The sequence below is a fragment of the Taurulus bubalis genome (assembly GCF_910589615.1).
Source record: "Taurulus bubalis genome assembly, chromosome: 15".
NCBI lineage: Eukaryota > Metazoa > Chordata > Actinopteri > Perciformes > Cottidae > Taurulus > Taurulus bubalis.
Genome location: NC_136603.1, coordinates 7,055,017 through 7,080,800, shown reverse-complemented (window position 1 = coordinate 7,080,800; position 25,784 = coordinate 7,055,017). Strand labels below are relative to the sequence as shown.

At 41.1% G+C, this 25,784-nt stretch overlaps 2 protein-coding genes across 2 annotated transcripts; one reads left to right on the top strand and one right to left on the bottom strand.

The window, feature by feature from the left end:
* Window positions 1-10,350: 10,350 nt before the first annotated feature.
* Window positions 10,351-11,226, top strand: cdk5r2b (cyclin dependent kinase 5, regulatory subunit 2b (p39); the record flags this gene model as incomplete). The annotated part of the gene is made up of 1 exon (XM_079230356.1): window positions 10,351-11,226. The coding sequence occupies one exon, from the start codon at window positions 10,351-10,353 to the stop codon at window positions 11,224-11,226; it is 876 nt and encodes a 291-aa protein (XP_079086482.1).
* An 11,368-nt stretch (window positions 11,227-22,594) lies between these two features.
* fev (FEV transcription factor, ETS family member) lies at window positions 22,595-25,346 on the bottom strand (the record flags this gene model as incomplete). The annotated part of the gene is given in 5 exon segments (XM_079231179.1): window positions 22,595-23,136; window positions 24,356-24,427; window positions 25,151-25,216; window positions 25,219-25,240; window positions 25,242-25,346. Coding segments are annotated over 5 exon segments (807 nt in total).
* Window positions 25,347-25,784: the final 438 nt, after the last annotated feature.

The following is a 25,784-nucleotide window of genomic DNA, read 5'->3' as shown; positions in this document are numbered from 1 at the left end:
AAATACATTTACTCAAGTTTACTTACATGAGGACAATGTTCAGCTTCTTATTCTGTACTTGCACTGTTCTTCCACTACAACTCAGTGTGTGCTTTTGCATTGATGTGATGGTGGGATGGAGAGAGAGAGAGAGAGAGAGAGAGAGAGAGAGAGAGAGAGAGAGAGAGAGAGAGACAAAAGGTGGAGGGGGATGTAGGAGGCAGGGGAAGTTAGATAGCCACCAGTTGATAGAAATGTATCAGCCAGCTGGCCAGCAGCCACAGAACTGTAGAGCTCTCCCTGATCTCCGGCTCAGAGAGAATACAACAGCCAGAGGCTAAAGGGGGCTGAAACGGGTTTATTTGCATTGCAGCTCACAGGGCAGTTGTGTTTTGTTGCAGTTATAATGAAAATGACAATAGTCTATGTCCTTTGTCTTGACCGTTGTCAATGGGAGAGCTAATGGTTTTCAAGTTTGTGACTCGGACTTGCACCTGCGACTTTGCAAACATGTTACTTTTTGTCTGGAGTTTTTTGAAATAGTTTGAAGTGCAATCCACGTGAATGAGATTTACTTTAATAAATGCATTGCCGGATCTAGTGTTTTATTTTGAATTCACATACACACACACACACACACACACATTCACAGAATCCAGGACAGATCACAGTGTCTCTGCCCTGTGGGCATGATAAGCCTACAGACAAAAACATAAAACATCTGGTACCCATATTTTGTGAACCTTCCTAGAGGAGCGATCCAAGGTTACTCTCAGAAGGTCAGCACTTCAATCTTTGTCTCTCTCCAACCCAACTCTCTCTCTCCTTCCTCCTGCTCTCTTTCGGTAGCTCCTATTGAGCATCAAAGCCTCAAGACTCTGGTCCTATGGAGCAGGAATCTCCCTACTGTGTAAACAGCACTACAGTCCTTCCCTTCTGTGAAACAGATCCTGAACCTGCATGTGAACCCTAATATCGATACTATATTCAGTCAAAGGGAAATTAGGGTGTGAGCGAAAAGAGATTCAGCATATAGTGGGTCTGATTTACCTCAAGCGAAAGACAGCTGAGAATGACCACTAGCTTTTAGGATGAGCATTTGAGCTGGGATCGATCTCAAGTGTTTATGTAATGGTTTAGCTTTGCAGGACAGGTACAAACAATTCACTCTACAGTATTTTGGACAGATCATATTGTAAAATCATGCTTATTTAAAGATGCCAAAAGAAGTGGAATTTAAACGTGTGGATATATTAAGGCCCGTTGAGTCAGTAATATGTTTCCATTTGTCGTCGTTGTTATCGTCACTTAATCTTGTGTGTCTTCATCGTCTGGAAGACCAGGCACAGAGGAGAGGATGAGAGGGGAAGGGGAGGCGAGAAGGGTTTATTTTGGAAGAACAAAGAGGGGGTGGGACTAGACAGCATGCCATCAAAGGCATGGGGTCGATGACAAGCAGAGAGTGTGTGTGTGTGTGTGTGTGTGTGTGTGTGTGTGTGTGTGTGTGCGTGCGTGTGCACGTGCATGCGTGCAAAAATAAGGGAGTGTGGTTGTGTGTCTACAGTACTTGGGCACTTTGATGAAGTGTGGGTTTTGTCTAGCGAGGACATTGAAGCTCAACCCTGTCACACACACACACACACACACACACACACACACACACACACTGCAATACACACACTCACAAGGCTGATTATCCTTGCCTGAACAGCCAGACAAGGGCGCAGCCTGGTGGGTATAAAGAGAAGTGTCACCTACACCACATGTTTTTAATGTCTGTATTTTATGAACTCTGGGGCTAAAAAGAACATGTGCACAATGAATGTTTTTACACCAAAACTCCCTTAATTTCAGTATGAAATGTGTCTCCTTCAGCGCTTTATTGTAGGTAAATTAACAATTAAGTTATTCTATGTACCACATGTGTAACTGGAGTTTTGACCTCTTCAGACTTTATCTTCTCCACGCCCTTAGGAAGGTGATGTTGTGCCAGAAACTCACATTCTGCTTTTACAGGTAAATGATGCATACAACATCATTTTAGAAACATTTCCCATCAAATTACATTGAGAGCATCTTCGGAAACTGGATTGGAGAGTTTAAAGTTGCACAATGAGTCTGTCAGGGCAATCTAACAGGCAACTCTCACACATGTGGTTTGTCCAATTAAATCAGAACAGGATACGTTTGATGTGCTAGGGGTTATAGCTTCAAGGATCAATTCTGTGGGACCCGGCTTTCCGATTAGAATTTATTTTTATAAATGACTCAATTAATCGGTGCTTCATACTGTACTAATGGAAATGATCATGTCTAGACAAGAAGATAAAGAAGACAAAGAAAAAACCTCATACAATCATATATAAGGTCCATGTAATACATTGACGCGTTTGGAACTGACCTTGGCCTGCTGCATTGCTGCTCGCAGCTTTCTCAAGAACCTCTCGTCCAAAACGACTTCCTGCTGGACACTGTGCTGCCTTGGGACCTCACCGGATGAACGGCTGTTAAGAAGATTGAAAGACAGTCATACAGACAGAGAACCTTTCCATATGAATTAGATAAAGACTTCTGAACATTAATGAGTCAGAGATAAGTGTATATTCATACTATTTATATCAGACATCCGACATTCAAAATTATTTCCAGATGAGCACGTCTGTTTGATTCTTTGTGTGAATATGTTCCTCCTCCTGTGTGTGTGTGTGTGTGTGTGTGTGTGTGTGTGTGTGTGTGTGTGTGTGTGTGTGTGTGTGTGTGTGTGTGTGTGTGTGTGTGTGTGTGTGTGTGTGTGCGCGTGAGACGTAGCCTATATCTGTGTGTGTCCCATCTGTCTTTTGGCTGCTCCAGATAAGATCATCAAAGCGTTCGAATGCTTATCGGCCCCTTGTTCTAATTATAGCAGTGAGCCACAGCAAAACAGGGCAGAACTGCAGGCTGGTTTTATGTAAGAGGAAAGACCAACATCCACCAGTAACTGTGTGTGTGTCTGTGTGTGAGGGAGAGAAAGAGACAGAGAGAGATCATGGCCTTTGATCACCTGCTGTTTGATTGAATTGGTGCAGCATTAAAGCTGTGTTTTGGTATCGCTGTTTCTTGTCTTTTGTTCCATGATTCAATAGGAAGCAGCAGGTGGGGTTGTTTAACACCAGATGCTGCTTTTGTCTCGTTACATGTTACATGTGCCCGAGCAGGGTGGCCACAATAGCTTGGTCAGCTCCTGCTTCAAAGCTAGGGTACATTATTTGTTTTAATTGACTAGTTGTTTGTGATATATTCATATGGAATTCACAAGCCTGAACATTTATGTTCAGAGATGCTCGCCCTGCTGTGTTTTTATATATTTTTTTGGAAGAGCCAGTCCACATTGTGCATGTGTTTTCTTACAGGAAAATCAAGCATCATCCCAGCAGAGCTCTTCCTGCTGCGGATATGACCATTAATAAGAGTATACATAAAACTATTGCCTTTTAGATAATTACTTAAGCATTAAAAGTAATAGCAATGCTGTAAAAGATCAAATGAATAAAGCAAAAATTTAAATGTATGTCAGGGAATGAAATTGTGTGTCTATAGTAATGCAGATTCATTCTGCAGAATGTAATATATGGATAGTTGTGTCGTTATTACTAATACATAATTAATGCTGTAGCTGGAGGTGAAGCTAATTGTACTTCATACATTGTGTGATGTTTTGATTTGCAACAGTTTTATAATCATCATCAACATTTCCATCTGTAAAATCAGCATAGCAACAATAGCTGATTAATGTAGGGAGTAAAAATAATTAATTTTAATTGAATTAGAGGAGAAGCATAAAGTAGCAGAATACAAATACAAATAATGAACAATTGCACCTAAAAACAGTACTTATGTAAATATAGTTACTTTCCACTACTGTGCTTTTTCATTTCTATAGCATTTTTAATGACAGCTTATTTGAATCTTAGCCGTATGACCCGGCATCACAGTTGGGAAGTACACGAAAAAACTGCACAGATAGTTGCATATTTCTCAATGAGAGGATGACTCGTTATGATATATGAACTGCCCCATTCAGTGTGAACAATCCTGCTTTGTCATGGATGGGAAAATATGTGAGTATCTCATGTGTGTGTGTGTGTGTGCGTGTGTGTGTGTGCGTGCGTGCATGCATGTGTGTGTGTGTGTGTGAGCACACCATTATCAGCAACCCCATGGCCACGCAGCTGCAGACGAGAGGAGGAGAGAGTCTGTGACATTCACAGTGACCCACCTGTTTGTGTGTGTGAGTGTGTGTCTGCCTGTCCCTGTGTGTCTCAGTTTGTGTGATCCCACCTGCCCTCTCTCACTCGATCCTCTCTAGATTGCATTTCGTCCCCACCTGCCTGCATCGGCCATGCTAATCCCTCCCACCGGCTTTGACAGACACGTCTGCGATAAGACACGACACCCAATCCCTTTATTACCGTTTGATCTGCATAGCACACACACACACACACACACACACACACACACACACACACACACACACACACACACACACACACACACACACACACACACAGAAGCAGATTCCCTTTTATTCAAAAGGAAGACCAAAACAGTCACAAAAAGGCAACTGTCATAAAAAATATTTCAGTCAATATTTGTCTAAGACTGTTAATGACTTGTGCAACTTTTAAAACAAACCTATTGTTTCCCCATGTGCTCACTTTTACTCCTTGTCAGTCTAAGTGATGTTATGCAACATTTTTTGTAACTTAACATTCTGTCCATGTTAATTAGTATTTTTTTCATTAAATATAACTATTATTTCCCCCCTTCTGCATGTTTTACATGTGCTTAGGTTGCATGTGTCCACCAATAACACACAAAGGCTTTAGAGCATTTCAGTGTCTTCTCCCTGTTCACTCCCACTGTCCTGCTGGCAGGCCCGGAGTTAGCTGTCACTAAAGTTAATATTAGTCAGAGGTCTCAGAAACCTTCACTCCTCCTCTCTTCAGTTATTCTGCTGATATGTCATCCCACGGTTTCACTAGAACTAATTAAATGTTCCGATGAGGTGTTGAAGACGCCTGCTGACAGGAAATGTCACCAGCAAGCCCTTCACGATAATAATTTCCACTCAGTCTGGGTGGATTTGCAGCTGGATGTGATCGCCCTCTAGTGGCCAACTTGTTACCTGTCCTCTCCAAATGCACAGGTTGAGAGTGTTTGCTTTAGTGTTTGTTGGCTGTTTGAAAAGACATTGCCTAGTTTCCAGTATTTATCATAAAAATGATGAATGGATTCTGAAATGTTTCAATTTAAAATGGAAGCTTAAAAATTTAAGCCTATTTTGAACTTTGAAGCATATCCCAATGGCATTATTAATCAAGCAAATATCCTAAATCAACAATATATAATTACCTTTTGTAAAAATAGTCACCTAGGTTATAATAATAATATTATAATAATAATGTGCTCCATCACTTTGTTTTGTGTCAAACAATGCAATCTATTGAGAGAGAAGAGAGAGCGCAATGCTTTGTGAATCACTGTGTTATGATCAGATCAGATTCAAATACTTAAACATGTAACATGGTAATGAAGAAGACTATGGCATTTGTTGCAGCTGCTACAATTCCACTAAATCACCACCAGGAGGCACACTTGCCACAGGAAATGGAGACAGAGAAATGTATATGTTCTCATTTGCAGAATTTGCACACAGCAGCTAAAATGTAGCATTAGACAAGCTTTAGCAGTAGACTTTGATAACCGAGGCAATATTCTATAGATGTGGAGTTTGATAGTGCTGTGATGGAATATGCATGAATCACTCTATAGATTAGGAACATGCATATTGTAGGGTGCGTAACGGAGGAGATGGCAATAATATACTAATACAAAAATAAGCATAAGCTGTCAGTTTATACTCTGACTGTTGTTTGTGTTCTGAAATGACTAAATGCAGTTGTCAGGTGTGTTGACAGCACTGGGTGCTCTGTGTGACTGGTTAATTTACACATCAGATGGGCCCTTCATCCTCACATGCATAATCTGAGTGAACATCTGGAACAGAAACCCGCTCTACTTTGGTGGAGACAGGGAAGTAGACATCTTGCATTTATGCATTATATGTACTGTAGTTTAGTGTTTATTGCTTTGGTTTCTTCATAACATGTTATTTCTTACCTATTACCTATTAATTTCATGTGTTGCCAGATTTCTGGGGCATGGCTGCTACTACCGCACAAATTCCCAATGAGATTAATGATGTATTGTCTATCTATCAAGCTGCACATTTGTCTATAATTCTACTCTTACCTTCATCCTTCTCTTTGTGTCTTTCCCTGCACCGGCCATTTTTGAACCCAAATGCTTCTGTCATACTCTGCTAGATTGATTTTCTATCACTGAGTCACTTATCTCCTACCTCCTATTGATGTCTGCAGAAAAAAGTTGTAGAAAAAGGGTTGAAATATTGGATGTAATTAAACTTTCTAAATAATAACCTCATGAATGTCTTGCACAATTAGATGAAAACGTATTAGTGTATGCACAGAAGCTGCAAGTTCTCCTCTGAGCATCTGCCCCAGTTTTGCAGTTTTAACTTTCAAACTTGTACTGTGCTTGTTGGACCATTCTGATGTGCTGGTTTAGTTCTTTGACCCACCAGTGCAGAAAGACAGCAGAAACACAAAGTCAATGTAACTGAATTGTGTGTGTTTTCAAACAGCTTACAGGTGGGAGGATATTTGTGGATTTAGGGTTGCTATTGGGTGCTAGAAAAACATCTGATCAATAATGTGGATTATCAAAATAAGCAGCATTTTCAGTAACTGCATTGACTTCTGGTTATTCGGCCTCATACATGTGGCCTTTGGTCAATCAGAATGAGCAGCATTACTATTTATCATCATTTCGCAACAAATGACATCGACAAAAGCCTTCATTCATGTCCTTTGTTCTTCATTGAACGAGCTCTCCAGTTCTGATATAATGGATGCTATTGCAGCATCTCTTGAGGAGCTGCCATTGTTGTTTTGAGCGGAACCATCTCCTCTCTGAGTCACACTTAAGGACCCTGACCTTCAGACCTTCTCTAACAACTGTTCAAGGTGATAATGTGACACTGTGAGTAACAGTGTCCAGACACACAACAAAAGATATTTTGTAAAGTTCTCCCACGCAGGAAGCAGTTTCCCATAACGCTCCCCAGTGTAGGTCACCAATATTCTTTTAGACTCATCTTTTTTCATCTAAACCCAGTTTTCATCCATCCTGTTTCATGTCTAATACATTGAGATTATTCATCTGTAACATCCTGTTGTGTTTCTTTTGATATGTGATGAAAGAGGTTCCGTTGTTCCGTTGGCATGATCAAACGAGTTTGTGTGAAATGGTAGGCTCTGCAGTTTTGGGACATCATTGTCTTTCATCTGCATTTTTAAAGTTAGGTTTAAATTGCTTCAGTCTTTCTTCTCGTCACAGGGGTTTTGGTTTTATCAGACGGCTTAAAGCCCTCTGTAGATGATGACGTCAGTTCTGTATTGATGATGATTTGATTTTGCTGACAGTGTCTGTTGAAGTAACAGTGATGATGATAAATGGTTAATGGCCTTGTACTTTTGACCATTCAAAGAGCTTTAACACTACAAGTCATTCACCCGTTCACACCCATTCATACACTGATGGCAAGGGTTACCATATAAGATGCCATCAGCCCATTCATATCCATTCATACACTGCTGGATCCGCCTGTGGGAGCAATCTGGGTTTAATTAAGTGTCTTGTTAAGTGTCTTGCCCAAGGACACATTGATATGGACTAGCGGAACTGAGCTGAGTTTAATGATGATCCAAGTGTTGTTGGGAGGTGACAGTTTTCCTCAACCTATCTTTGTAGTTTTATTGCGTAATGTGGACTTATTGATTATAATAGATTACTAGATCCGTGCTCACCTTTTAACAAGACCGTGTAGATTGATTGCAGCTGATTTTATGTCACATCGCCTGTTAGCTTCATACATTCACACTGTGATTGACCCAAACTGAAGCTCAGTCAAACTGCACAAATATCCATGAGATCGGGAAAATATATTTTTTTTAAAAAAGCTATTGGATATCTCTCTTATGCCTTTCCATATACCTACAAAAAATGCATCCTTTAAAACCACTCAGGGTGAATTTGTTGAATAAATAGACCAATAAATGTATAGAATATCTCACAATATAAAGGGAAATGTAAAGAATTTCCAGAAATCGCATAATGGAACAAGGAGAATGACACCAGAAAGCAGCTATTTACAGATATTTATCTTTACATCCAATGAAGTGGCAAAGCCCATTCTGGAGACTCCACAGACTTACAATGCTATTTGTATTTGTTTCTTACAGACTGAAAGGAAAGATCAGACAGCAGTCATGTAACTTGGTAGAGGGGTGCCAGTTCTGCAGAAGGTAATTGGATCATAGTTTCCTTAGACACATGTGATACTACAGTAGCTGAGTGCAGGATTACAACTGTGGACTATTGAATCACTACTACTACTGCTTTGATGTTATTTTTGCCATAGTAGTAATACAATCTTTAAAAAGACAAGGGAGTAGGAACTGATCTGACATTTCAGTAAATGTGCTTTTAAAGATGAAGTAAAGGGCCCAGAAGTAGCCCCCTACACACACACACACACACACACACACACACACACACACACACACACACACACACACACACACACACACACACACACACACACACACACTTAACTTCCATGAAGAAAACCATACCATGCCACATGAAAGTTTATGATAAATGATGTCATGTGTTATTAAATGGGCCGTCTCACGCACACAATTATTGCCCTTTGACGCCTCTGCAAGTGAATGTAGTTCAATGCAGGTGATGTTTCTATTTGCAAATGACCTCATGCCTGGCATCAAACATAGTTCACATTTTAAATTTAGGTCTGGCCAGAGTTAGCAAAAACACTTTGTCCAGATTTCTTTCCAACAACTCTTCAGGGAACATTCTTGTGTGGATGTTTGGGATAATATGTTAAAACCGTGTTTAGTTCCCCTCGTTTGACACAATTTCCTGATTTGATTACAGCGTGATTTCACGGTGAGGTTAAGGATGTCTTGGAATGTATAATTGTAGGTTATGCATCAATGCTTTTGAGAAATAAATCCTCTCTATGTACACAAATTCAACGGAGGAGCAATTTAGTTTGATCAAGGACTGCCATGTTACACATATACAAGGAGGTAAACGGTGACATTTAACCTGAATACTCTAAAGTTCCAAGGGAGCGTCTCTGCAGCAGTTATCTGCCTTTGAGTTAGATTTTGATGCATGAAAAAAGCCTGGCTAGATCATTAGGCAAAGAGCTCTTGGGCAAAGACATGCAAAAGGCCCCACCATGACACACAGACTTTACAGTGGTTTAGCCTGGTGTTGTTGTTGTTTCTGCGTTCATTTGGTCTCTTTGTTTGGCTGTTTTGTGCGTGTCACTGTTTGTGTTTTCCTCTCTGTGGTCATTTTGTATCACACTGTGGTTGTTTTGCTACGTTGCGTAGTTATTGTGTGTCTCTTTGGAGGTGTTTTATGTTTCTTTGAGGTCGCTTTAAGTCTCGTCCTGGGAGGTATGTGTGTCTCTCTGCCCTTTGGCCCGTTCAGTAAATCATCCATGAGTGTCACCAGGATGACTCTGTTTTCAACATAACTGTCACTGCTCAACATTTCTTAACAGAGAGCAGACTGACCAGTGTGAATGTGCCACTTCACAGGTGGATATATCCACCATTAATTAAAGAATGATAATATGATGCAAATGTAGGAGGGTGGGGCTATGCACCAGATCATTCATCAGGTTGGTCAGTGTTTGGACCTACTTTTCTAACTGCTGAGAAGATTAAAGGAAAACTATTTAAATAGCACTGCAAACTAGACTAGCGGAAAAGAAACGCACAGGAACCAGAATAGCACGTCTTGTACCTGTAGGATATCAAACAGCACGTAGCCCTAAAGAAACAACAGCCCCGGTGATTGGATCACTTATTGGCTTTCTTATTGGCTGGCTGGGCCGTCAGTCCGGGCTGCACTTGCTGGTTCGTTCAAACCCATGACTTAACTAATGCAGGGCGACTAATCCTCTTCCTATGCGCCAGCCATAAGCTTGTGTCGCAGCGCGTCCCTGCTGAGGCGCTGACAGAGCATCTGTTGGAGTACAAGAGTCCTCCTCGTCCCCTGCCGCCCGGGGAGCCAGCACACGGAGCAACCAAACGCGTAAATGGAGTTTCAATCGCTGTCGTGACTGTTCTTCACCGCCTCTCACCCCGCAGAAGACTGCGTTGAAGTTGCAGCAGCATCCACATACCGCCGCGGCTCTCTCCTCTTGCAGCCATGGGTACCGTCCTCTCTATATCCCCGGCCATGAAGAAGGCGTCTATTATGGACGCCGAGCTCGCCAAGAACGACAAGAGCCTCAAGCGGCACTCGATGTTCGTCTCTCTCTCGTGGAAGAAGCTGGTGTCCAATCCGGCCAAGAAGAGTGCGAAGAAAGTGACCCCGGACCCGCTGCCCGCGCGCGAGCCCCCGGCCAGCCAGGTGGCTCAGCTCAACAGCGAAAACAGCAGGAAGACGCACCAAACCGAGGAGAAGAAACCCAAAGCGCCGATCCCGGTCCCGGTGCCCACGGTGCCCACGCAGAACGGCGATGTGCTCATCCAGAACGGGAGGCTTTCCACGGTTCACAAGCAGCCCAGCAGCCTGGCCCTGGTGTCCCCGAGGAGGATCGTCATCCAGGCGTCCACCGGGGAGCTGCTCCGCAGTCTGGGGGACTTCATGTGCCGCAGGTGTTTTAAACTGAAAGAGCTGAACAGCGGGGAGGTGATCCTCTGGTTCCGCAACATCGACCGGACTCTTTTGCTCCAGGGCTGGCAGGACCAGGGCTTCATCACGCCGGCCAACGTGGTGTTCGTGTACCTGCTGTGCGAAGACACGATAGTGGACAGCATCGACAGCCCGGCCGAGCTGCAGGGCACCTTTCAGACTTGCCTCTACCTCGCCTACTCCTACATGGGCAACGAGATCTCCTACCCGCTCAAGCCGTTCATGATCGAGTCGAACAAGGACGTTTTCTGGGAGACGTCGCTCCGGATCATCAACAGGCTGAGTGCCAAAATGCTTCAGCTGAATGCAGACCCGCACTTTTTCACCCAGGTCTTCCAGGACCTGAAAAACCAACGAGACACGGGCGAGGCCAACCTGGACCGCTGAACAAAACCGAACCAGAACGGTGGTGGTTGTTTTTAAAAAAAAAGATGAATGTGGTTTTGACGGTGGTTTTGAATGTAAAAGGCCAACGTTGAAGGTGTCTCGCGGCCTGGGCTGAATATCTCTCTCTAATGATGTTACACAACCTCAGTGTGGTGTTTAGGCTACAGTGTAGGAGACGTCATACGTGCATGCCAATGGTAATATTGTCCTCTTTTTGTCTTGTCCCATTTGAGTGACGCAGGGATTGACTTGGTGGCACAGATCACATCGTGACACTCAACTCCCCGTGTCATTCATGATAAGCCCACTTCCTGTGAGAGTGGATGTCGCAGTGAGGTGAGCTTCTAGGCAGGACTAGAATAGATGCGTCTGTGTGTGTGCGCGTGTATGCGTGTGTGTGTGCGTGTGTGTGTGCGTGTGTGTGTGTGTGTGTGTGTGTGTGTGTGTGTGTGTGTGTGTGTGTGTGTGTGTGTGTGTTTGTGTGTGAGAAGTCGAGAGGCGGAGCTGTCCGAGGTGCTGACCTGTGCAGCCATTTATCCTCCGCTCCCTGCTATTTGAGTCACCTCGCCACAACAGAGCCAAGCGTGGCTTCAAAGTACCAGAGTGAGCCCAATACACTGCAGCGCATAAGCCTAAGCCTTGTAAGTACAGGTATATACAGCATATTGTGCTTTTTTAGATTCTCTACCAGCTGATAGGTAAGCTGTGATCAACATGCAGCCGATGCTCGTGTTATGTTAAGGGGACAAAACACATTAGTAGATGTTCCTCTAAGGTTAACAGAGGTGAAAAGCTATAGTTTTGTCCATTTACTGCTGAAAAGCCTTGTGATGTGTATCTTCATACCTGTAGAATGTAACTGCTTTCAGCTTCTGTGATCAAAACCACCAATTTATTTATATAAAACACCTCATATTTAAAATAACTTTTTTCGACGACAAACAACATATATGTACCGTTCAATGGGTACATAAATGTTCAAGTTGATCATGAGGGTTGGTGGCATACATGTATCTCCCACCTGGGATGTGATAAACTGCATAAAATTGGCTCCTAGATGGCCATACAGCAAGGTTATCAACCCTAAGGCTCACGTTGCGTATTGTTTTCCAATACATAGCAAAGGCCAACATATATATATATATAGAGACTGAATGAAATGTACAGTTTTTCAAGAGATTGTTTTAAAATCTCATATGTGCCAACTATCAAATACTCTAGGCCTGAAACTGTATGGTTTACATGTAGATATCCCACATGTTAGATGTGCTCTGTATTTTATTTGTATCTGCCTGTTTTTGAAGGGGGCCGTATAAGATGTAGTTCAAGAGCGTAATAGTCAAAAGGTATCTCTGCCCTGCTCTGTAAATGTGTCGTGAGCCTCAGCCTGCTGGGTTCAATTCACATGCAGTGCAGTCAATTCAGGGAGGATGTTTCCTCATCATGTAAATATTGAATGCAAAGGCCTCGTTATGACGTGACTATCATTTGCACACATCATTCCAGTTTCTATAAGCTAAATGTGATTTGACTCCAACTCTGAAACCAAGCTTATAGGGCAACCTTGACAGTAATTGTTCAGTATTATGCTTCTAAGTGATCATTGTGACGTCGTGTTGTGAGCCCATTGCTTGGAAAGTGGAATATAATGCTGCTATTTTGCACAGCTGTGGACAAACATGTGATGTTTTGCACAGTGATATAACATATTGGCCGTGTACCAGCGTTTGCTGTCAGTCACTGAAGTGTTTTCCATTCATTTTGCAGTTAAAGTCAACAGGTTTTGCTCTACAAAGATCATTTGTGAATTAGATCTTTTGTACGTTTTTTTTTTTCTTTTTTTTTCTATTATGTGTCAGCGATGGAAAAAGATATTTAGATGTGCTTGTTGTCTGTGGTTGCACCACAGTTGCATTCACTCTCTCTACATGTTAATAAAAGGTCAATACAGTAATTGTTTATGGTGACAATGATGAAATAAATCCAAACTTCTGTAGGATATCTCGTCTCTCTCTCTCATTGTTTTCTTAATCTAAAACGTCCTCCTAATGTGTATGTGCTTGTGTGCACTAACGTATGTATCTTGCCTCAATATATGAGCGCACAACTTGTGTTTTCACAAATCTTACAGTTTGCTAAAGCAATTAGCTCGGACATCCTCTTATCCCGTCACTCCACCCACTAATCCGTTGATTTGCAAGGACCCCTTGAGACATGGTTATGCAACAGAAATAAGTCCATGGCGAATATGCTTACTCGGATGATACTATGGGGTTGCCATGGGATTGAAGCGCAAGATATTTCAGTGGTTGCCATGAAACAAACTTAAAAGAGAGAGGTATTCTTTCTCACATAGAACATTTGTTGTTTTATTTCAATGTACTGACAACATTTTTGGAGGTTTTGCAGGTATATGGTGTATGAGCAGGTATAATAATGTAAGAACAGCTAGATTTCATCCCAGAATGCATTGCAGTTGATATACGTGTTTGACACACGGAGCACAAGGACGTAATCTGACACATGAAGGATATTTCTGGTTTCCTGTCGGTGTGTCCTGGGTATTGTAAATGGGGCCACATACTGAAATGGGAACACAGGGACCCAACAATGAGAAAGTCAATTGTAAAAATGAAGTTCGGAGGGATCTGCATGAATCATTGTGATACAAACTAGTATCACACTATGATGCACATTGTCAATAATCATGTTGAGAGATATGCAAAATGGAGGATGGACTTTAATATCCCCTTTACTTGAGACACATTTGACATAAAAATGTAACATATTATCACGTTTAAGAAGCTTCTTTCGTTTAGAGCATTGATGATATTCTGGATGAGAGAATGGAGCTGAATTGATAAGGATTCTCTCCTGTTTTTTTATGAATAAGCCACGTGGGTTGGAGGGTTCCTTCATGTGATTGGTTAGAATATGCTGCAGTCTCAGAATCATCTGTGACTCTCTCTCTCTCTATCTCTCTCTCTCGCCCTCTCTCTGTCTCTCTCTCTCTGTGTTATAGGGACATACAGTATATATTTGCAGAGTCAAAGTAAAGAAAGGCAGTCAGAAAATACCACAGAAAATCATGAAAGAAATGGGAAAGGGGCAAAATATTGAGAGGCAGAGAGAGAGGAAAGAAAGTGGAACAAAATAGAAGGGAAATGAAAACACAAAGGTGGATAGAGAGGAACAAGATAGAGATGTTTCTATTTCATTCATTTATTTCCATAGAGAAGAAGACCAAAGCCGATCAAATACTAAAATCTATTTTGTTATTCATATTGTGTACCAGTATGTTGACTTAATGATGACGGATGGGTGCATTTCAAAGTCAAACGGACATAGCATGACTCATCTAACACATGACATGCCTTCACCTGATTGATCAATTTCTAGTGGCGTTTTCAGAATATATTCTCATTGAAGTTATAAACACTTTAATCACTGCCATGTGTTGTTTTTAACACTATTGTTGCATGACATCCTGTTAGGTCCAACTACATGTAAACTAAAGAGTGAAGCATTCACCTCCATGATCTGTGGTGGAAAACGACACATCCTGATGGTCAAATAGCTTTCTTGCAATAGTTTTGCTTAGTTTTCTCTTTTCCACAAGTATGTACAGGTTAATGGCAAAAAAAATCCTGCAGCAGTGTTATGTAACGGCCTCTGAGGGCAATGTTGTGAGCCTTCTCTTTGTTATTAAGATTCATCCCAAGTCTCCTGCATATCTGTCTGCCAGCCTGCCTTCTGCATTCTTCTCCACGGTGTCTCTATAGTAACGGGTAGGTAAGTGAATGAGAGCTGGACAAAATGAGCTGTGTGGGCCTGTGAGTGGGCGGAACCACTGCACACCACATACACACTGTGGGTATCAATAGAAGAAATGCACACAGTGCTCAGGAGCATCTGACTCTTGCCTCGGCCTTGCTGCTGCATGTGTTTCCCGCTCCTCTGGATTTGTCCTCTTTATCTTCTCATCAGTAATGACAGAGGAGAGCAACATCAGTTGTCAGCCTTTCACTTCCATTGAAACATCCTCGTCACGTGTTTTCATCGTTCATTCATCATTCATGTTTCACACTCAGTGTGTGTAGGCTGCTGTCATATTAAAGTACGTCATTCCTGAAAGTCTGTATTTGATGTTCTTGTCCATAAGACAGTGAAGCCACACACCTCAATGGTCCTCTGATTCATGTGTTTTAGTACAGTGTGTCTCACAGCACACCTTGGACTGTGAAGGCCAAAGGTTGTGTAATACCACAGTACAGTCGTATAATATTATATTGTGGCTTCTTGATTTAAAAGGTGGCAACATGATATCAAACAAAGATATTTTAAATGGCGTCTCCTATTGACTGCAAATAAAAAACAGTGATGGAGGATAGATAAGTATTTACTCAAATACTGTGGTTAAATGTAGTGTATCGCCTTTAGGGGTTTCATATTTTCATGCATGTCTAATCACCTGAGAATTATTATTATTATATGTGTGCATACGGATTGGGTTTCTACATTGTTCTACAGTCGACCAGCATGGACGAACCAAACACTGGCGTCGGCCACCTACACACTTGGCACGCGGGAGAAGTTTCAGTTGGTTGCAATCTGCAAACTCACCTCTAGGTGCCGCCAAATCCTACACAGTAGACCCGTAAGTATACCGTTTTGTGGTACTTGTGCTTTACTCTTCATATAGAACAGCACTAAAGTATGTTTACTTACTTAAGTAAGATTCATGATTGCAGAATGTTGGCTTGTAATGGAATATTTTGAAATTGTCGTATTGGCACTTTTAATCAAGTAAAGGATTGGTGAAAGAACAATGCAAGTTGTACTTGTTTTATAAGTAAATTATAACCAGTATGTATACAATCCAATGTTTACTTTGCTGTTTCTTGGAAAATGCAAGGCAAGTTTATTTGTATAGCACATTTCAACAACAAGGCGATTCAAAGTGCTTCACATTAAAAGCATCAAAACATAATGCAGATTTAAAAACAGTTAGGAAAACATTAAAACAGTCAAAAAGCAAAATAAAAGTTGAAAAAGCAACATAAAAAAAAAAAGTTGAATAAAAGTTGTAATGCAGTTTAAGAAATAAAATGCAGTAGTGAGATGCAGTAATTGAATCTGGTTCAGTTAAAGGCAGCAGCAAACAGAAAAGTCTTCAATGTGGACTTAAAGGAGCTGAGGGTCCCACAGACCTGCAGCTTTCAGGGACCTTGTTCCAGATATGTGGAGCAGAAAAGCTTAACGCTGCTTCTCCATGTTTAGTTCTGACTCTTGGAACAGAAAGTAGACCCGTCCCAGACGACCCGAGTGGCCGGGATGGTTCAAAAGGTAGCAGCAGATCACAAACATACTTAGGCCCTAAACCATTCAGTGCTTTATAAACCAGCAGCAGGATTTTAAAGTAAATTCTTTGTTTGACAGGGAGCCAGTGCAAAGACCTCAGAACTGGAGTGATGTGATCCACTTTCCTGGTCTTAGTGAGGACTCGAGCTGCAGCGATCTGAAACAGCTGCAGCTTTCTGATTGACTTTTTACAGAGGCCTGTGAACACACCGTTACAGTAGTCAAGTCTACTGAAGATAAATGCATGGACAAGTTTCTCCAAATCCTGTTGAGACATAAGTCCTCTAACCCTTGATATATTCTTCAGGTGATAGTAGGCTGATTTTGTAATTGTGTTGATATGGCTGTTCAGGTTGAGGTCTGAATCCATAACTACACCTAGATTTCTGGCTTGGTTTGAGATTTTTAACATCAGTGATTGAAGCTGAGCGCTGACTTTCAATCGTTCGTCCTTGGGACCAAAAACAATTACTTCTGTTTTATCTTGATTTAATTGAAGAAAATTCTGGCACATCCAGTTGTTGATTTCTTCAATGCATTTAGCCAGCCCTTGTATGGGACTATAGTCCCCTGGTGATATAGTTATGTAGAGTTGTGTGTCATCTGCATAATTATGATAACACACTGTGTTGTTTTTCATAATCTGAGCCAGTGGAAGCATGTAGATGTTGAACAGAAGAGGCCCCAGTATTGAACCTTGGGGAACACCACATGTCATCCTAGTCAGCTCTGATGTGTAAGTAGCTACCGACACAAAGTATTGTCGGCCCTTCAAGTAGGATTCAAACCAGAAGGATTCCCTCTGACCTAATATCTGACGTCAATATTCGTCAGCAAGACCACATAGCACCCTATAGGGATTATGTCTATTCTGTTACATAAGCACCCTGCTGCTAATCTCTTTAACTAGATTACTCCAGTGAGAGGCAACTGCTCTTCGCTTTACATCGCATGGTGACTTTAGGGTCAGTTGGTAAAACTCAGCCAAAGAATCTCAATTCACTTCAAAGTTCAGTTCATTGAACGTATGAGTCATATACTGTCACATACTGTATTTACTGTTGTGTTTATATGACACTTTTTAGTCGTTATCCAATATGATAAAAGCCCAGGCCAGTAACTGACACCTACACAGTGTTCATAGTTATTTTTCTCCTCTTAATTTGACAATGAATCACTGTGCATCACAAGAATCTGCATGATTATTCATCCATTTAGTTTTATGTAACAGCCAAAATCTGAATTGTAGAGGTGCTCCAGTCCCAGACCATTATCTAAATTGACAAATTAACATTTCAAAAGCAAACAGTTGCCTATTTCCTGTCCTCCAGTTTTCACATTTGCCGCATTTAATACCCTTTAAAATATTTTGCGCCCCAATATTGCTTTCATAGGCGAGAAAAGCTTGAATTGAATGATGCTCAGTGCCATCTTAACACTCACTATTGTCATAATGGTGCCATGGTTTCAAGTGTTTGATTTCACAAGGTTAAAAGACACCAAAATATATTAACCTTGTTGTTCTTAGCTCACAGAATCTGGGTCTATATTCAGACAAGTGGGTGTCTCTGCAGCAAGGGCAAAAGACATTGTTCTGAATTGTTCTCCCCTGAGTTCTTTTGCCTCTGCTGTCTCTCTGTTCCCTACCTCTTTGAGTCTTTCGCCTTTCCCCTCGTCTCTCTCTCTCTTATTCACAAGTCTATTTCAACAGCACGTAGGTGTGCGGTTCTAATTTAGCAGAGCCTTCATTACACTCTCTCCAGCTGGAAGAGTGACTCACTGACTGCAACACTTCACATCGCCACACAAAGCCCACTGACATCCTTACCCTGTCTCCTAATATTGCACTGTTTTTCCCTAAATATGTGGCTCATGTATACCTGTCAAGATTTAATGTAATTATGAGCAAATGTATCCAGTCACACTGTCCTCTCTGCCTGCACGTCTGTTGTTGTTTGCACTGTTAGTACTGTTCGCATGTTTTAGGGCTGTTAGCACCGTTAGCACCGTTAGCTGTGTTGAGAGCCGCTGAGAGGCAATAGAAATGCTCCCAATCTCTTCTTACGCACGTTTAACCATGAATATGTATGTTTTCACCTTTATTCTATTCATATGTTGTTTCAGAACATGGTTACATTTCAGTCAAAATAATTAAAGTTCCCGCCTGCTAATCATGCAAAAGTGCTAATAGGCTGCAGAACGACAAACATGTTGCGTCTTTGTGATGTCCCTTCGTTTCCCTTTCTTCAGAGTTTAATGATCCTCCCAGAAATATGCACTTTTGAAACTACATTACCACGCAATAATATCTTGATCTTAAAAAGTGCCAATAATGTACAATAAAATAATGTAATTAAATATCCACTCTAGTGACATGCTTTGGAAAGTGACCTATGGTGATGTGAAGCTAAATTGTTTTGTTGAATATTGGTTACAACAAAAATTAGTGTGGTCCTTTAAATCCTGAGGACAGCTTTGAGAATGCTGCCCATGGATAAACTGGGTCTTGTCATGAATATTTTTCGAAAAAGGATACCGTCCAATTGACCAAGACTCAGCTCACGAATACAATTCATCGTAGTCTCTAAACATATCTGCACAGACGTTTCATTTTTAACATATAGTGCTACTTAGTAACATTATTACTGAGATATTCTTCTCTTCTCTCCCCATCATCCTCCTCATGTTTTCTTCCCGCTCCTCAGGCCTCGACGTTCACTCTGTTAATCCTGTGGCTCGCAGCGAAAACACCCACCTATTTGTTACGCAAGAAGAGAGAGGATGAGTGCTTAGCAGCAACAAAAGGCGCAGCAGATTAGTGGCAGGGGAGTTGAGAAGACGGTGACAATTGCAATGTACAGTGTGACTCAATCCCTGTGGGGAGAACCACATTTCCGGGATACACACCTGCATTTCTCTCTTCCTATGCTCAAGTCCTTGCAGACCACTTGGAGTCTCTCCCTCCGGCTTTACCCACGCTGCTGTCTAAGTCTGACTGCCTGTCACACACACTAAAAGAGAGAGATTCAGTAGTCAATAGCGACCCCACGTCTTTCTTATTGATATGCAGGACACATACACAAATGCTGTTGTTGTGAATGAGTGACCCACTCTCTCTTTCTTTTACAAACACACACGGACACACAAAAACACTTTCTTGTTCTGTTTCTACATCAGAACTACGTGAGATGAAACCAGAACTGTAATGGGGAAATATACTCCTTACTCCATACTCATTTGAATCAAGAACTATACATGAAAATAGAAAAAAATGCATATTATTTTAATTTAGGAAACATAAAGTGTAAAGATCTCTAAACTGCCCGTATGCTGGAGAAAACACCATGCAGGGAATTTCCAGTGGAGAAAACTGATCCAGTGCACCAATGTGTGCCCTTGCAGTGGATAAAATGCAATGCAGTGCACCAATGTGTGCCCTTACAGTGGATAAAATGCAATGCAGTGCACCAATGTGTGCCCTTGCAGTGGATACAATGCAGTGCTTGGCTCTCTAGGGTGCCCTTGCAGTGAAGAAAATATGATTCAGTGTATCAATGGAGAAAATGTGATTCAGGGACAACGTCTGTGCCCTTCCAGTGAATAAAATGTGATGCAGGGCCCTCCAGGGCACAGATGGATTGATTTAACACACTAATTGGTGCCCTTTAAATGTAGAAAACAGGATTCAGGGTCCTCAAGTGGGCCCTTCCAGTGATGAAAATGTGATGTTGGTAAACCAATGGGTGTCCTCAAAATGGAGAAAATGTGATGCAGGGCCCCTCCACTGGGGAAAATGTAATGTATGGGTGCCTCTATAATGAGGAGAAAGTGATGCAGTGCCCTCCAGGGTGCCCTTCCAGTGGAGAAAAATAGGATGTGGGGCAATAATGGGTGCCGTAATGCAGTGCTCTCTAGGCCTTACATGCTGGAAAACGTATTTGTGCTGGTGCCTCACCACATGAAGCATGTGCTGCTTTTATTTGTTTCTCCCCTGCCACTTAGTCAGCCAGAGTATTCCACTGCTCTCCAGTGATGACTGCTTTTTGTAAATGTACACCTATTATAGGGAGAGGCATATATGATCATAACACTTGCATGTCCACTTCATTGTTTGATAATCCTTAGACAAGATATACTTTAATCTTTGTCGACTCACTGTGCAGTTAGTGGTTAATCTGTTATTTGCAGATGCTTCTATGATATTAGACCTATGAAGTCTGTCATCATGTAAACAGTGATCAGACATTAGAAGAGTAATGGCGCCCCTGTGTGGCTAAACAATCTACTGTCCCGTTGGTCACCACTCCAAATATATCAGCAGCAGCAACAGCAGCATACGCCATGAAGAGTACAGTTTAGTCTACACAATAAGAAGTAGTGACAAAATCCCTTTGTAATTAATAAAGCTGAAATTTCAGAATACACAATGAATGGGAATTGTTTGGATTTAATTCATTTCTATGCAAAATATTATAGCTGATTTGTATTTTTCTTGCTACATTATCCACCTCATGTTCCCTATTGTTTTCTTCAGCAAAGCCAATTAGAAAATATGAATAAGCCTCATTAAAATCAAGGCACATCTGTGTCAGTAGACACAAAAAGTATCAAATATTAGATAGTTGGCACATTGTTATATTTAATTTTTTCCCCGAATGGGCAAACAAGATGAATCACTAAAACTATATATGTATAGGTTACACATTTACAGCTAACTATATATTTAGTTTTGTTACAGCAAGAGTGTTAAAGGCAAATCATTGTGGCTGACTGCAGGGAAATCAACTGCTTTCTTCAACTCTCTACCAATTATAATCGTATCATATAACCACTTTTCATCAGAATCGTCATCAGTATATTTATTAGACAAACATTTAAAAATGCACATTTAGTGAAAACACTTGAGACAGAAAGAACACAGCACATAGAGGATAGAGCTGTGACACACATGGGGTTCAGAAGGAAAGAAATGGCAATCAACATATGATCAAAACACATACTGACAAAGAGACTTATTTAAAACAGTCTGATTTTATTTACTTCATTACTTTTGTATGAGTTCAGTTGTTTTTGGCTACAGCAAGGAGCCGTGAATGAATGCAATTCAATCCAAAATCACTAAAAAGCAGCAAGAGCCTGCATGGCGCTACAACAGCATACACTATTTACAGAGTAGTTCATAAATTCACAGTTTCTCTCACTATTTATCTCAAGAGTCTATTTGACACAAATGACAACTCTGTGCCTCTGGTTTTATTTTTATTGCAAGTTTCATTTTCTTATAAGGGCAACATGATCTCTAAGCAAACAGTGACAATGTATTTCAGGTGACCGTTTTCAAGTGGTAATATTTATAGTAAAGGAAAAATAATCACAACGTCCAACTGGCATTAGGCCCTTTTACAACCACGAGATGGCGCCAATAGTCCAAAAATAGCAGATGATTTGCTCCCAAGTTGCAGCAAATACACCCACCTGTATGTAAAAATCACCACAGCACTCAAGGAAGGAGGATGAGAGGCAGCAAAGAAACTAAAACGGATGAGAACTGATAGGTATAAACACAGAGTCTGTATTTAATTCTCTTTTTTTTTTTTTTTTAAATAATTATCTACATTGTTCGTCACCTTTCTGGATTTCGTATTTTCTAGGAAATGCCATATGTATTAAAATACCGCGCGTAAAGGTTGAAACCACTGTGCGTAATGTGCGGCCCTGGATGGATTCAGTGATTCCTTCGTGAAACCATTGGTTTAAAGATTAAAAGGGCTAAATTATATTATATTATGTGTGTTTATGTACAAGTCTGTAGACGCCTTGCTTACATGCAACCGTCGTCTCAGCTCCGCAATGACATGTTTAAATGTATGCTGTGGAAACTATGCGTCTAAACAGTTTAATTTCTAACCAAATGAATCCAATATCTGCCTCTGTGCCCTCTCTTCGTTCGTTGCTGTGTTACGGTGTTTTTTCTTCTTCTCCGGTCTGCCTAATGATGAATGAAGAGTCAGTTGTAATGGTTATTGATGCTGGTCAAGCTGCTGATGTTGTTGACACAGCTGATGTGGGACGGAGACACGGTGCCAAAGGGCCCGGGCGGCTGCAGGTTGTGGGTGTGGTACAGAGCCGCCGGAGGGGAGCCGGGCCAGTAGGAGAACCCCGGCGGCCCCACCCCGGGACCCACGAGGTTCAGTTTGGAGATCCCGGCGAAGGGAATCGGGGAGAAGTTACCCTGGAACTTGTAGATGGCCTGCTCGGTGGTGGACGGCTGGCACACCTGCGCCAAGCCGTGGAAATCAAACTTGTAGGCGTAGCGCTTCCCGTGGACTTTGGTCATGATGTTCTTGTCGTAGTAGTAGCGCAGCGCGCGGCTCAGCTTGTCGTAGTTCATGTTGGGCTTGCTCTTGCGCTCCCCCCAGCGCCGGGCCACCTCGTCCGGGTCGATGAGCTTGAACTCTCCGTTGGTTCCCTCCCAGGCGATGCACGCCATGTTGCCGCTGTCGGAGAGGAGCTCCAGCAGGAACTGCCACAGCTGGATCTGCCCGCTGCCTGTGTAGGGGAGACGGTGACCAATGACTTGATGTAAACGAGCAGAAAAACGTGTTTTTATTGATACATCGGTTCACATAACCAAACATATTGGGTGGGACCACATGTATAATGGTACAGTCGATTTAAGATTTGTACTTTTGTCACTTTTGTTAAACAATAATAATAATAATAATAATAGGCTATTGGCAGCATATTTTTCATAGACACAGTGTTATTCAATGGCAAATTGCAGTATTGTATGAGTTATATAGGAAGGAACGTTAATGCACTTTAGATTAAAACCGTCCAGTTAGTATTTTAAGCATATCAGTACTCAGAACTTTTTTTTCCCCTTGGAGAGCCTTTATTTAAATGCCTATCATCAGAGTGCATTTTTTACACAACATGGTATTCTACTAATTCACAATACAAATAATAAATAATAAGTCTACATGTTATTTAAATTATCAGATATGTTTCATCATAATTATTGTTTTTTTATTTAAAAAACTTTTTAAAAAGCAGCTTTATTTAGTAATTTGGCCCTGAGAGGTGTTTATAGCCGTTCAGATATATTTGCACTCTACCACAATATAATTAAATCCGTGACGATGAGCTGCTTGTGGACGACCGGTAGACGGATCCTGGCTTTTTTAATAATTCTAATTTTATCTCGTATTAATGTTCGTAATTTAATGTGTTTCTTTTTTGCATATCAGTTCTTATTTAAGGATGGATGAGACACATGTTGAGATGATATCATTGTGGGATGCTCAGCCCGCTATGTTGAGAAGAATGGCTCAGTAATGGAAAACAAATAATTATCTTTGACCAGCAAACAGCTGCAAACTGAGAACATGTAAAGTAGGCTGTGTTTTTATATCGACTGCAAATCAATTAGAGCCCCAAACGAAACAGAAAGTTAAATTAAATGAACCTTTAACCCATTTTAATGCCGATATAATATGTGGGTCATTTTTAGTATTACTGACTAAAGCTACATTTATTCGAATTTTATTTTATTATTTTTCCCAAGTCAGTTATCAAGAGTTATCCTCAGGGGTTTCTATTCAACGGTTATTTATTCATAAATAATTTCAGATATTGTTTGTTGTTGTACAATTGAACAATTGTTGTTGTTCTTTTATATAAAGAAAAAAACAAATAATATAAAATGATCGTGCCCAATAAAATAATAAAATATGAATACGTATGACGTGTCCTTTCATCCTCTTACCTTTCTGTACTCCTGTGTTTAGTGGACCCCAAGACGTTCCTTTGCTTTCCTTCAACAGATTTTCTGTTGGATCTGAAATTAAAACAGACACAATGTCAGCTGCCTATCCATCATGTCAAGGCCTGGTATCTAATTAATATCTGTCATTTTAATTGTAATAGTATTTAATTTCTTTAGGAAGCCATTCAAAATACTCTTATATTCTAATCTCGCTTTTCTTGGTCAAGACAGCAACTTCCCTGTTTCTATTTTGGAGAAATGAATTGAGTATTAACAAGCAAGCCCAAGTTGTAACAATGAAACAGATGAAATAAACTACAAAGACGGATATATTCCCAGCTGATTTCAGTGAGAATGTATTCAATTATATAACAACTTATATCAAATTGTGTAAAAAAAAAATTAAAAAAAAAAACGATGCTGTAAAATTGACCAAACCTGTGCCTTTACGATTCAAACTGAATTAAAATGTAAAAAAAAAATTAAAAAAAAAGAGAAGGCAAAACCTCTACAAATGATGAAAGTGATTAAAACCCTAATGGCGTCCTCAACCAGCCGCAGTCTGACTGCAAGAACCGCGTCGCCTGTGCGGTCTTCCTCTCCGAGAAAACGCAGGAAACGCGTCCAGGAAAAAGGATTTCCGATTTCCGACAAAAGAGCAGACGGGCTTCCAGATTGAAAAGGCTGAACAATGCTGCTCTCCTCCCGCCGGGAGACGCAGCCCGCCGACACCCGGCAGAATTTAAAGAATTATAAAGCGCTTATTTCTATCATTCTTGACTGGACAAAACGAACCTGAGAGATACATGTTGAACATGAGGTTTCCTCCGCAGTCCTGTCTCATTGTGTTGGCTTGTTCAGAATGGGTTGGATTTCATTTCGTTGGGTGGCGGAGGAAAAGATTTTTATTAAACTTTATCTCATAACTGTGATCTGGAATAAATGCGGGTGGACAGATTGAAGTTTCCAGGCAACTGTCAGTGGCCCCCATCTCTGAGACAATATTCAGACAGCAATTTCCCCTGGTGCATTGCTTTAATTAAAAGAGCAATTTACCTCTGTCATCCTGCCTGGTGCCCACAATAAAAAGAGGCCGATAGAAATTGGGCCCTTATCAATCCACCATCACAGTTTAATAAAGTTTCCGCGTTAAGATCTGAGTTTCTATGGTGAATTGAAGTGTTTGACATGGAAACCAGTTCAGATCCTCCTCACTTTTCCGCCTCTTTACCTCTGGGCAAACAACAAAGACCTATTTCATGTTGGGAAAAGAATATTTACCTTGAAAGGGACGCCTCAGTGCACACGAGAAGGCAAGGACATTTCATCCCCCTGACCTTCTGTTTGTGGGTTTAAGGTTATATAGCCTCAATCGGAGGGTTGTAACTTTAAAACCATGGCTTCGGATGCTCACATGACGTTATCATTC